General features: G+C 38.8%; 1 protein-coding gene across 3 annotated transcripts; it reads left to right on the top strand.

Annotated features, from left to right (window-relative positions):
- Positions 1 to 2,060: 2,060 nt before the first annotated feature.
- On the top strand, positions 2,061 to 12,087 carry LOC107723605 (mitochondrial dynamics protein MID51-like). 3 transcript variants are annotated; one of them, XM_016532314.1, is made up of 8 exons: positions 2,061 to 2,145; positions 2,828 to 3,126; positions 4,837 to 4,998; positions 5,505 to 5,685; positions 5,981 to 6,016; positions 6,300 to 6,562; positions 7,988 to 8,158; positions 9,872 to 12,087. In XM_016532314.1, the coding sequence occupies exons 3-8, from the start codon at positions 4,852 to 4,854 to the stop codon at positions 10,517 to 10,519; spliced, it is 1,446 nt and encodes a 481-aa protein (XP_016387800.1). In that variant the 5' UTR covers positions 2,061 to 2,145; positions 2,828 to 3,126; positions 4,837 to 4,851; the 3' UTR covers positions 10,520 to 12,087. The 3 variants fall into 3 exon arrangements, with proteins under 3 accessions (XP_016387800.1, XP_016387802.1, XP_016387801.1); XM_016532316.1 differs by lacking the exons at positions 5,981 to 6,016; positions 9,872 to 12,087 and having other exon boundaries at positions 7,988 to 9,463; XM_016532315.1 differs by lacking the exons at positions 2,061 to 2,145; positions 2,828 to 3,126; positions 9,872 to 12,087 and adding an exon at positions 3,463 to 3,755 and having other exon boundaries at positions 7,988 to 9,463.
- The last annotated feature ends 302 nt before the right edge of the window (positions 12,088 to 12,389 follow it).

Raw genomic sequence — 12,389 nt, 5'->3', positions numbered from 1 at the left:
TTTAATTATGGCTTGTTCTCTCGTTCGGAAACAGTGAGATTATAAATCGAATGACCCGCAATCATCATGTTCTTTCTGCATTCACCTTCTTCCTTCATTCAGAAAGACCTGCAACATGTGAATTCATTCCTTGTACTGTGAATTTAGGCTTGAATTTAAATTAGCTTAGTATTGCTTTATAATCTCATTCATCAGTTTTAGGATATCATAGTATGACAGTGATATAATCTGGACATTTATCGAACTAAAAGACATGGTGGAAGAAGGAGAGTTCAGACATGGAAACCTAAAAAAAAAAAAGTCATGTGATGTACTGTGTGGAGATGATTTTTGTCGCGTGTGAGTGTCTCCTGCTAGCTGAACAAAGAATGTATTGAGCAAGTAATGCCTCACGTGAGAAAGGTGCTTTTTGTTATCAGACGTCCAAATTATGAACAATGACGTCCAACTTATTCAGACTAACCACATGTCCTCATCAAGCATAACTTGAAAAATTGTATGTTTATTGCTTCTTGTCAAGAAGTTTGATTGGGTTCCTCAACTTATTGTCAATTTTGCCACTGTGGATTTTTTGACAATAAACTTTAAAACACATTTTCACTAGTGTCAGTAATTTAATGTATTTACTAACAATGTCATTAGTAAATATACATGCATTACAGTTTCCCCCCTCAAAGTCCTGAACTATTTCATCACAATTTAATCAGACTATGACAAAATGAATAAGAAAGGAACAATAATTCATGGATATGTTTACACACACACATATACACACGTGTGTGTGTGTGTGTGTGTGTGTGTGTGTGTGTGATGTGTGTACCTGTTTTTCTATTCTGGTGGGGACTTAAACCTGAATACACACAGACTCATGGGGACTCGTGTCATGGTGGGGACCTAAATTGAGAAATTTTTCAATGCTGAAAAAGCACTTTCAGTATAGGCTAACTATGTTTGGATTTGAAATCAAAATAATGGATAGATGTTGTGTTTGTGGTAAACTGCCGCAGATCAGGAGCGGACTGCAAACGCGTCCTGTGCGAAAGCACAATGAGTCTGTGCTGCTTCTGCACCGCATATGTAACGCACACGGACCGCATACACACTGCAGACGGAGTATGTGTGAAACAGGCGTTATGGGGACCAAAAAAATGTCCCCCACAAGTATGGTAATAACAATAAACTTTGACCTTTTGACCTTTGACATTTTTTTGGTCCCCATGAGGAAACAAGCTTATAAATCATACAGATTTATTTATTTATCTAAAAATGCAGAACGTTTTGTGTGAGGGGTAGGTTTAGGGGTAGGGTCAGGATAAGGGGATAGAAAATACAATTTGTACAGTATAAAAAACCATTACGTCTATGGAATGAACCCATAAAACACGGAAGCCTGTGTTTGTGTGTGCTTATGTTCATATCAATAATTACTACTTTCATAGTTCATAGTTTGATTTAAAGTCCATAAAATGCATTTTGAAAGTATTACAAAAAAAAAATTATAAAATGCACTGAAAGTGCTAACTAGATCAGTCCGTTTTGAGCCACAGCCCCTTTTTTTTTTTTAGTTCAATCACACACAAGTACAATGCACAAAGTACAAGCCAAATTTCCAGCCAGTGTCGTGAATAACAACAAAAACATAAAATGAACATATACTTTTTTTTAAAAATTTAAAATAAAATAAATACGAGGATAAAAAGGTGCTATGTAACATTGGGGCAGTTACATAAATTTGAAAAGCTTTAGAATTGTTATTGTTTTTATAAGCTTCTTGTTTTGTGATCTCATATTTTCAAAGTATATTCTGAGATCCGTGTTACAAAAGTAATATGAGGGTTCCTTTTGAGTTATTTTTTGTGTAATGAATATAAAACTTTGCTAACATAATTCAAAAATTGATAATGTAATTTTGCTTTTCAGAAAAATATGGGTTTGGAAAACAAAGTAAAATGTCACAAAGTTCTAAATGAAGGGTTTGTTTAATTTGAGCCACGGCCCTGGCTAAAAACTTGTTCCAATAATCCCGGAAGTTAGTTTCTAGTCACTTACCAATCTTCTTCCGGAGCGGCATTGGTCGACCCCGCACTGAAGACTGATCTCCTCCACCTTTGACAAGCTAAACATTCATTTCTGTCTATTTCAAACGTGAGTTCAAGTTTTTTATCGGCTCCGAATATGAGTTTATGAAGTATATGAGACCTCAGAGGTTGAGACTATTGGCATATTTACACAGTTAAAGAAGGTCACTGGAGAAGAGGCTAGCTAACGGTAGCATGCAAATAACTACCGCTCTGTTTATAAACGTCTACTTTTCATACACATTCGCTTGAATTGCTTCCCCTAGATCGTGCGATTAATGTACCAACGTATATATTTGTTTATTTTTATTTTTTTACCTGATAATCCTAAATATTAGGTGTGGAACAGGCTGGAAATCTGTCGCAGTGGTTATAAAGGCAATAGTTCAGTGAGTCTCCTATTTTATTTGATCAGCTATCAAGTGACGTTAAGGCGTTTTTTAAAAATTATGTATGCATTTTATAAATCCCCAACGTTAATAATGGGAATAACAAGTGCGGTGACATTGCACATGTAATTACAGGGTCACATGACTGAGAATGTGGTCAAGAAGTCGCACGTTTTATGTGGACTGTCCTTGTTTGAAGAAGAGCACTGAATTGTGGTGATTTGAATGCGGTTTGGGTGTGTCAGCTGTTTGTTGAATCTGATAGCACTGTGACAGCAGTAACCACAGCACTTTGGTGTGGTCAGTGACCTGTTGTCATCTATTGTAGGGTGGTATTAAAGCATCCACTTCCTTTTGCAGGTGCGTGTGAGACGTCTGTCTCTGCCCGCTCTGAACTCTCCCTGATGGGCGGCTGGTCCCGCAGTGCTGTGCTGCAGCTGTACCGAGCACTGCTCCGTGCAGGCCAACACCTACAGTACACCGACCGTGATTACTACCGGCGCGCAGTGACCCGAGAGTTCCGGCGCTGTCAGACCCTCAGCGCCCCAGCAGAGAGAGAGGACGCGCTGAAGAGAGGCCAGTTCTTCCTCATCAGCGGACTGGGTGGGTTGGTGTAGAAGAAGCGGTCCATCAGCAAGAGAAAGTTTGACCGCTAGTTGGTAAGAAGGAATTTCTGCATCAGAAACATTGTAGCCAGTTTGCATTTGAAGTGCGGTGACATTGCACATGTAATTACAGGGTCACATGACTGAGAATGTGGTCAAGAAGTCGCACGTTTTATGTGTGTTTGTTTTGAAAGGACACACTGTGGACTGTCCTTGTTTGAAGAAGAGCACTGAATTGTGGTGATTTGAATGCGGTTTGGGTGTGTCAGCTGTTTGTTGAATCTGATAGCACTGTGACAGCAGTAACCACAGCACTTTGGTGTGGTCAGTGACCTGTTGTCATCTATTGTAGGGTGGTATTAAAGCATCCACTTCTTTTTGCAGGTGCGTGTGAGACGTCTGTCTCTGCCCGCTCTGAACTCTCCCTGATGGGCGGCTGGTCCCGCAGTGCTGTGCTGCAGCTGTACCGAGCACTGCTCCGTGCAGGCCAACACCTACAGTACACCGACCGTGATTACTACCGGCGCGCAGTGACCCGAGAGTTCCGGCGCTGTCAGACCCTCAGCGCCCCAGCAGAGAGAGAGGACGCGCTGAAGAGAGGCCAGTTCTTCCTCAACAGCGGGCTGGGTGGGTTGGTGTAGAAGAAGCGGTCCATCAGCAAGAGAAAGTTTGACCGCTAGTCGGTAAGAAGGAATTTCTGCATCAGAAACATTGTAGCCAGTTTGCATTTGCTTGATGTTTTTATCATTAGCTAAAACGTAATTATTTTGTTGTCAGTTGAGATGAAGCTAAAATAAAACATATTCTTAGTGTTTTTATTAGTAGTAGTAGTATTATTATGATTGAATATTATATACATATTAGATGAAAACTTGAAATGTGAAAAATTCCCATGGCACCTAATTAAAATAAATTGAAGGACTAAAATTACTAACTAGAAATAAATAGAAACTAAACCTGAATAAAAAATAAATGGAAATATAGAAAAATAATAATAAAAATTACAAAAGCACATAACAGAATTGTTTAAAGTTAAAATGAAAACTGATAATATAAAAATAGCAATAAACGCTAACTCAAAATATTAATTAAAACTAGTAGTATATAAAAAATTATAAAATGACACTGGTCTGTACATGGCTCGACGCTAAGAATTTTCACTGTCCCAGCCACAAATAAATAAACATGAATAGTTACTGTTTTTGTTGTTTTAACCCATTTAATCTTGCATTATAATAAATAAGGTTTTTATGACGCCAAAATTTAGATACCATTATAATACCAAGATTAATCCTTATTAAAGCTCAAATTAGAAGTCATTCAGTCAAGAGATTTTCTCTTTGTCTTTTGTTGTTTGATTAACATTAATGACACAGACAGCAGTAGGTATATTAGGCTACTGTCACTTTAAGACTGAATGCACAGGTCTACTGTGTTAACATATTTGATTTTCTTTTAAGGGTTTAAGGGTAAAAGGTAAAATAACTGTCATTTAACATTTTTCATATATTTTGATATATTTAACGTTTTATAAACTGTCTTTCCCTCTTATATCGAGCCCTGGCATACCTGTTTCTCTCTGTCTAAACTTTTTACCAATAACAACACAAGCCATTTGCTGACATAACTAGAACATGTCATGTGACATTGATTCACGTGATGTCATCACTTCGTGAACTGCAAATAAGCTCTGCATATTACACAACTTGTAGTTGATGAGAAAATCCATTTATTTTCTTTTCCCTCTTTCTTGCTTTGTCTCAGGGAGGGGAAAGATCGATGGCAGGAGTGAACGGGGATCGGAAGGGAAAGAAAGATGACAATGGGCTTGGCACAGCAATCGACTTTGTGCTCTCTAATGCAAAGCTGGTGCTGGGAGTCGGGGGAGCAGCCATGCTCGGGATCGCCACACTGGCGGTCAAAAGAGTGAGTACAGGAACAGGTTGTAATGCTCTTCGATCCTATGGGTATATTAAAGGGGTCATGTCATAAGGAATCACTTTTCCAGTGATCTTGAAAACTAACTTCCAGTCTTTCTGAAAGAGCTTTTATTGAAACTGAGCAGCAAAAACGACTTGAGTCACAGTCCAAATGATATGAAATGGCAGATAAAGTTTAGTTTTCACAATGTCTCTGATCATTTCAGTTTGATTTTAGCACTTTGAGCATCACAATTCAGTGTGGATTATTTTATGACTCTGTCACAATGTAATTCGGCTTTGTAAAGATGTTGTTATGGAAGGATGGAAGGAAGTCAACTTTGTTTAATATCCTATGCAAGAGACCTGCACAAGTTCTGTAGCTTTTTTTTTTAAGTGTACCTCATGAGAAGAAGAAAAAAAGATCCCTTAAAGTACATACTTTGTTACCAGCACTGTAGATATTTTCATTATTATTATTATTAGTGTATGAATGAGTTTGCTTTGTCTCAGATGTACGATCGAACACTCAGTGCCCCATCCAGTCCCACTAAAGCCGACCCGTCAGGACGAAGAAGCTGGGAGGAGCCGAGCTGGCTGGGGTCGTCACCACGGACGCTGAACCATGACATGAAACAGAACGTCAGCCGCTCTCTACAGACGCTCCCCACCTCCTCCAGCTCCTTCAAGCCAGGTAATGAATCTCTGGTGCCTTGCATACTTAACATCCTGTGCTTTTGAATGCAACAGCCATGAGAAAATGTGTGCTTTTCAACTGTTTGTTTGTTTTAGGTTTGTTCCATATTGAATTTTTTTTTTTTTTTATAGATTTGAGGAAAGTTATTTTTTTTTTAATCTATTTATTTTTTATTTTCATTCATAATTTGTCATTTTAATGAACCTTTATTCATTTATTTTATCCTGGGCCATCATGGACACAGTTTTCCCTGGTTTATCTCATCCTAACCTGTATCCTTATTGTTTACCAGGCTTGTACATATTGGAGTGTCTGCTCCACTTGCTCAGTGGGTATTTAAACCCTTCTTTAACTAACACATTGTAGATTTCTGTAGACCCTTCATTTGTTGTATGGGCATTAGGGATATGTGTAATTATTTTGACTAGTTGGTCTGAATTACTAGTCGATGTAAAGTAAGATTAAAGATTGTGTTGCTTTAGGCTGTGTGTTGTGATTAAGTAGAATTATTCTACCAGGTTTTGAACTTTGGAAGCTGTCTGAATGTTTAAGTATGCTAAATTGATTCCATATGTCTCTTTTTTGTTTTCTTCTGTTTTTTTTTTGTTTAGATTCTTTACATTGTGTTATGGGCCGTGGTGGTGGCCGCCCTGGTAAGGCTGAACTCCAGAAGGCACGGATGCGCCTCTCACTGCAGGAACACCTCTGGGCCTTCTTTCATGAACGAGTGGCGATCCCCTCGGAGGAGCAGGCCGTCGCTCGCCGTGCCGCGTTGGATATCTGTGCGGAGCTCAGAGTCTTTCTCCACGCCAAACTGCCGGATATGCCTCTACGAGAAATGTACCTGAGCGGAAGTCTATACGACGACCTTCAGGTGAGAACAAGGGTGATCAATTCTGAGAAGGGTGTTTTAATTCTGTCACATAATTAGCAAGAATATAGGAAAAACATGGCTTTATTGAAGTGCTTTTGATATACAGTTTGGGGTCAATAAGGTTTTTAATCTTGTTAAAGTCTCTTCTGCTCACCAAGGCTGCATTTATTTAATCAAAAATACAGTAAAAACAGAAATATTGTGAAATATTATTACAGTTTAAAATAACTGTTTTCTATTTGAATATATTTTAAAGGGGTCATATGATGCGATTTCAAGTTTTCCTTTCTCTTTGGAGTGTTACAAGCTGATTGTGCATAGATAAGATCCCTGAAGTTGCAAAGACTAAAGTCTCAAAACCAAAGAGATATTCTTTATCAAAGTTAAGACTCTGCCACGCCCCCCTAAAACGGCTCGTTCTAACACGCCCCCACATATCTACCTCACCATGTGGAAATATTTGCATAATGCGCCCAAATGTGCACGCAAAGAAAGAAGGCATGGTTTCAGTAACCGCAGTTAGTGTTGAAGCAGCCATGTCAGAGAGACGCTGTGTGTTTCTAGGCGAAAGCAAAAGCACTTTATTTGGCCTTACGAAAGTAGATGCATTTAGGAATCTTTAAGATTACTTACAACAGAACAGCAATGCATTTTATGGACGACCGTTTCATGAACCTAGGAGAGGAGGTAATTCTGACTTTGCTATGACAATCTGGCACTTCTGAATCAGCTACTGTAAGTATGTTTTGCTATTAGTTTAAGTATTTGTGACGCTCGTGATTATGGTAAGGGGCGTTACATTTCGGAGGAGTGCTTGCGGTGTTCGGCCAATCACAGTGCACTGGGTCAGCTGGCCAATCAGAGCAGACTGCGCTTGTCGGAAGGAGGGACTTTGTAGAAAACGAAGCGTTTGAGAGAGGCGGGGCATAGAGGACCTACAATAATGTACAGTATTTGAAAAATAATGTGTTTTTTGAACATTAAAGCATGTCAACATATTCTGTTACACCAACTACACAAAATAATGATCTTTAAAAAAAGCATCATATGACCCCTTTAAAATGTCATTTATTCCTGTGATGTTAAAGCTGAATTTTCAGCATCATTACTCCAGTCTTCAGTGTCACATGATCCTTCAGAAATCAGTCTAATATACTGAAGAAATGTCTTCTTATTATCAGTGTTGAAAACAGTTGTGCTGCTTAATATTTTTGTGGAAGCCGTGACACATTTTATCAGGATTTTCTGATAAATAGAATATTCAAATGAACAGCATTTATTTGAAACCGAAATCTTTTCTGTCACTTCTGTCTTTACTGTCACTTTTGATCAATTTAATGCATGCTTGCTGAATTCAAGTATTAATTTCCAATATTTTGAATGGTTTTTAATTCACCCCTCACTCTTCATTTTTCACATTTTTAGGTGGTGACTGCTGACCACGCCCAGCTAATGGTACCCTTGATCCTTGAGAAGAATCTCTGGTCATCCATTCCTGGTGAGGACACCATCATGAATGTTCCTGGCTTCTGGCTGGTTCGTCGGGAAAACCTGGAGTACTTCCCGCGTGGAAGCAGCTACTGGGACCGCTGCATGGTGGGTGGCTACCTTTCCCCAAAGAGCGTCCTAGAAGTTTTCGAGAAGCTTGTCGCTGGCTCCATCAACTGGCCCGCCATCGGTAGTGTTTTAGATTACATCATCCGACCGGTGGTCCCGTCAGAAACGCTTACGCTAGAAGTGCAGTATGAAACAGACCGTCGCCTTTATGTGGACTTCCTCCCATTGCTTGTTATGGAAGACGGCGTCTCGCTGATCGCCAAACCGCATCGATTGGCCGCAGAACGACATGAGAACCTGTGGCGGCAGAGTTTTCGCGTGGCAGAAACGGCAAAGTTGCGTGCGCTCGATCAGGAAGACGCCGGGTGCCGTTGCGCATGTCTTAAAGTCATTAAAGCTGCGTTTAAACTAAATCCAGCGCTGGCACGATTAAACGCAAGCCAGCTCACTAATGCAATCCTTCTCCTGAGCAAACAGGAGGGCGATTGGACTCAGGAAGCTCTCGCCGATCGTTTCATGCAGCTGCTTCGTGCACTAGTGGGACACCTAGAGGCTGGGAGGTTACCCTGCATCTTCAGTCTCAAAGTCAATCTGTTCTGTGAGCTAACACCACAGGAAATAGATGAACTGGGATACACACTATACTGTGCATTGTCTGACCCAGAGAGCCTTTTGAGAACTGTTTAGAAAACACGCATGCACATATGCCCACCACTTTTTTTTCCCCGCACAGAATTGAGTTGGCAATAATGGCAATGTTTTCATACGTGTCTTGTTCGGAGTAGATCAGGAACCTCAATTGTTTTTGTCAGTCGTACCATCATAAGTTATTTTCAGGTTCTACAACCTCATCCGTTGGTCATATTTTATATGGCCGTCTTATATAATTTCAGTGTTTTTGACTTTTCTAATGCACAGTGAAGTATCATAACGATTATATATTTATCTAGTGAAGAATCAGATTGATTCGGTGATATTTTCTTATAGATTCAAGCACCGTCATCACTTATGTGTTTCTGTTGTTACCCAAACGGCGATGAGTATCTGGTGGTAATTTGACATGTTACATTTGATCTGTGAAATTCATGATTTTATGTTTCCCAGTTATTCGTTACGTGGAACATTGTTCAGTATTTTCTCCGATTTTGTTCTTGGATTCGTCAAAATACTTTCCTTTAGAAAAATATATGACACAGAGAGCCGTTTTAGATTAATCAGATGGCAGGGTCTCTGAATTATCTTTCAGTTACTAAATTTCCTGTGATCTTTTCAGAAATGCTTGCAACTCTGTGTGATTGTATAATTTAATTATTTTTAGTAAACCAACTTTCTGAAATATTAAATTATTGGAAGGCAAATGTAATTAAAACACAGTAAAAAAAATGCCTAAAATAACATAATCTTTTTCAGAGGATTTCTGTCCATTATTCAAAATCAGTTGCATAGTGATAATAATGTTTAAGAAAAAGATCATGTTTATTTGATCGTGTTTCTCCCCCATATTTCCATCTTTCTTGTCAGTTTGTGACATTAAAATATGCAAATAACCTATTTTACCTAATTGCTTATTTTCAGTTACTTTATCCTGTAAAAGCAACTCAGAAATGTTGAATGGATATGATGTTATTTAAATGGTCGACACGGGTTATTACCACACTGCTGAAATCAGATGAAGATAAATACCTGAATTAATAATCAAAACACATCTTTAGAATGGCTAAACAAAGAGCAGATGTGATTTTTATTTGCATGGTGGGTGGCTACCTTTCCCCAAAGAGCGTCCTAGAAGTTTTCGAGAAGCTTGTCGCTGGCTCCATCAACTGGCCCGCCATCGGTAGTGTTTTAGATTACATCATCCGACCGGTGGTCCCGTCAGAAACGCTTACGCTAGAAGTGCAGTATGAAACAGACCGTCGCCTTTATGTGGACTTCCTCCCATTGCTTGTTATGGAAGACGGCGTCTCGCTGATCGCCAAACCGCATCGATTGGCCGCAGAACGACATGAGAACCTGTGGCGGCAGAGTTTTCGCGTGGCAGAAACGGCAAAGTTGCGTGCGCTCGATCAGGAAGACGCCGGGTGCCGTTGCGCATGTCTTAAAGTCATTAAAGCTGCGTTTAAACTAAATCCAGCGCTGGCACGATTAAACGCAAGCCAGCTCACTAATGCAATCCTTCTCCTGAGCAAACAGGAGGGCGATTGGACTCAGGAAGCTCTCGCCGATCGTTTCATGCAGCTGCTTCGTGCACTAGTGGGACACCTAGAGGCTGGGAGGCTACCCTGCATCCTTAATCTCAAAGTCAATCTGTTCTGTGAGCTAACGCCACAGGAAATAGATGAACTGGGATACACACTCTACTGTGCATTGTCCGACCCAGAGAGCCTTTTGAGAACTGTTTAGCAAACACACATTCACATATGCTACCACTTTTTGAGTTGAGCTGATACACAAACCAAAATAATGGCATCCTTTTCATACATGGCTTGTTCTCAGTAGATCATTTTTTTATCAGTCATACCATCATCAGTTATTTTCAGGTACTACAACCTCATCTGTTGGTCATATTTTATGTGGCCCATCTTATATAATTTCAGTGTTTTTGATTGTCCTAATGCACAGTGAAGTGTCATGTTGATTATATATTTATCTAGTGGAGAATCAGATTCTGACTTCAGTGATATTTTATTATAAATTCAAGCACCATCATCTCTTATGTGTTTTCTGTTACCCAAAATGCCATGAGTTTCTATGGCGTTCATTTGACATGTTATATTTGATTTATGAAATTCATGGTTTTATGTTCCGCAGTTATTTGTTCCGTGGTATTTTCTCCAATTTGTTCTTGGATTCATCAAAATACTTTCATCAGAGTGAATTTAGAGAAATATATATATGACATGGGGAGCTGTTTTAGATTAATCACATGGCAGGTTCTCAAAATTATCTTTCAGTTACTAAATTTCCAGTGATTTTTCATAAACGTATTTCCATCTTTCTTGTCGGTTTGTGCCATATATGCAAATTACTTACAATACAAGGAGTGCTACTGGAGTATTATGTTAAGATTTTTATTAGTTTATAATGTAGCATACAGTGCTTGTTTTCAGATACGTTATCTTAATTATCTTTCAGAAGTCACTCATAGAAATGTTAAAGAGATATGATGTTTAAATGGTCAACACGGGTTATTAACACACGGCTGAAACCAGATGAAGATAAATACCTGAATTAATAATCAAAACACATCTTTAACCATCTTTAGAATGGCTATACAAAGAGTAGATGTGATTTTTTTTTATTGTATTAAAGCTGCCTAGTAAACCAAGGGAACCCATGCAGACCTACTTAAATCTATATAATAATTTAAAAACACTCTCTGTTTAATGTTTTGAGGCTGTGGGTTATATGGAAATTTTGGGTGAATCGAAAGCTGGTATTGTGTGCATCTGTGTAGATGTACATAGAAGCCTATAATAAACCAGACTTCATAGAGACATTTTAGTATTTTTGTATTGATTGTACAAATGTAACAAAAAACCAGTGTAAAAGTATTTATGTATATCTTGTTATGATCATACTTTGTGCTTGGAGAGTGACGTTTGTTCAAACAAAATATACAATAGGCTACGTCTCTGATATGAAATGCCAAAACTCGCAGAAAATCTTATGTATCGAAGCATTTATTTTGCTTGTGTAACCAGAACACCTGTGTGATGTAGCAGAAACACCTAGCGAATGATATGAAAGGGCAGCACCGAATCCAAAAGTAGATCTGCTAGTGGAGTTCAGCTTGGCCTAGTACATTGCATGTGATGCTTGTGTACTTGTGTCTTCATTTCCTGGTGAGTTGTATTTTTATTAAACAGCACTTTGTATCATTTGTTCTGTAAGAGTGTTTTGTGCCTCGGCTCTCTGGGCTGCAATACAGAGCAAAGGATGAATATAAAGTCTAATGGAGTGAAACTGTATTACAGTGTTATTGTGAATTATTTGTGCAAATCCAATAGTTGACAGACCAATGTTTGGGGTTAGATTTTTCTTTTCTTTTTTTTTTCTTTTTTAAGAAATTAAAGGGTTAGTTCACCCAAAAATGAAAATTAGCCCATAAATTACTCACCCTCAAGGCATCCTAGGTGTATATGACTCTTCTTTCAGATGAATCCAGACGGAGTTATATTAAAAATTGTCTTTGATCTTTCGAGCTGTTTAATGGCAGTCAGCGGGTGTTGCAGTGCTTCAGTCCAAAAGAAGTTAAATAAAAAGCACCCAT

Source organism: Sinocyclocheilus rhinocerous, unplaced genomic scaffold (assembly GCF_001515625.1).
Source record: "Sinocyclocheilus rhinocerous isolate Xijiao unplaced genomic scaffold, SAMN03320098_v1.1 scaffold154, whole genome shotgun sequence".
NCBI classification, from domain to species: Eukaryota; Metazoa; Chordata; class Actinopteri; order Cypriniformes; family Cyprinidae; genus Sinocyclocheilus; species Sinocyclocheilus rhinocerous.
This window is presented reverse-complemented; position numbering and strand designations above follow the sequence as displayed.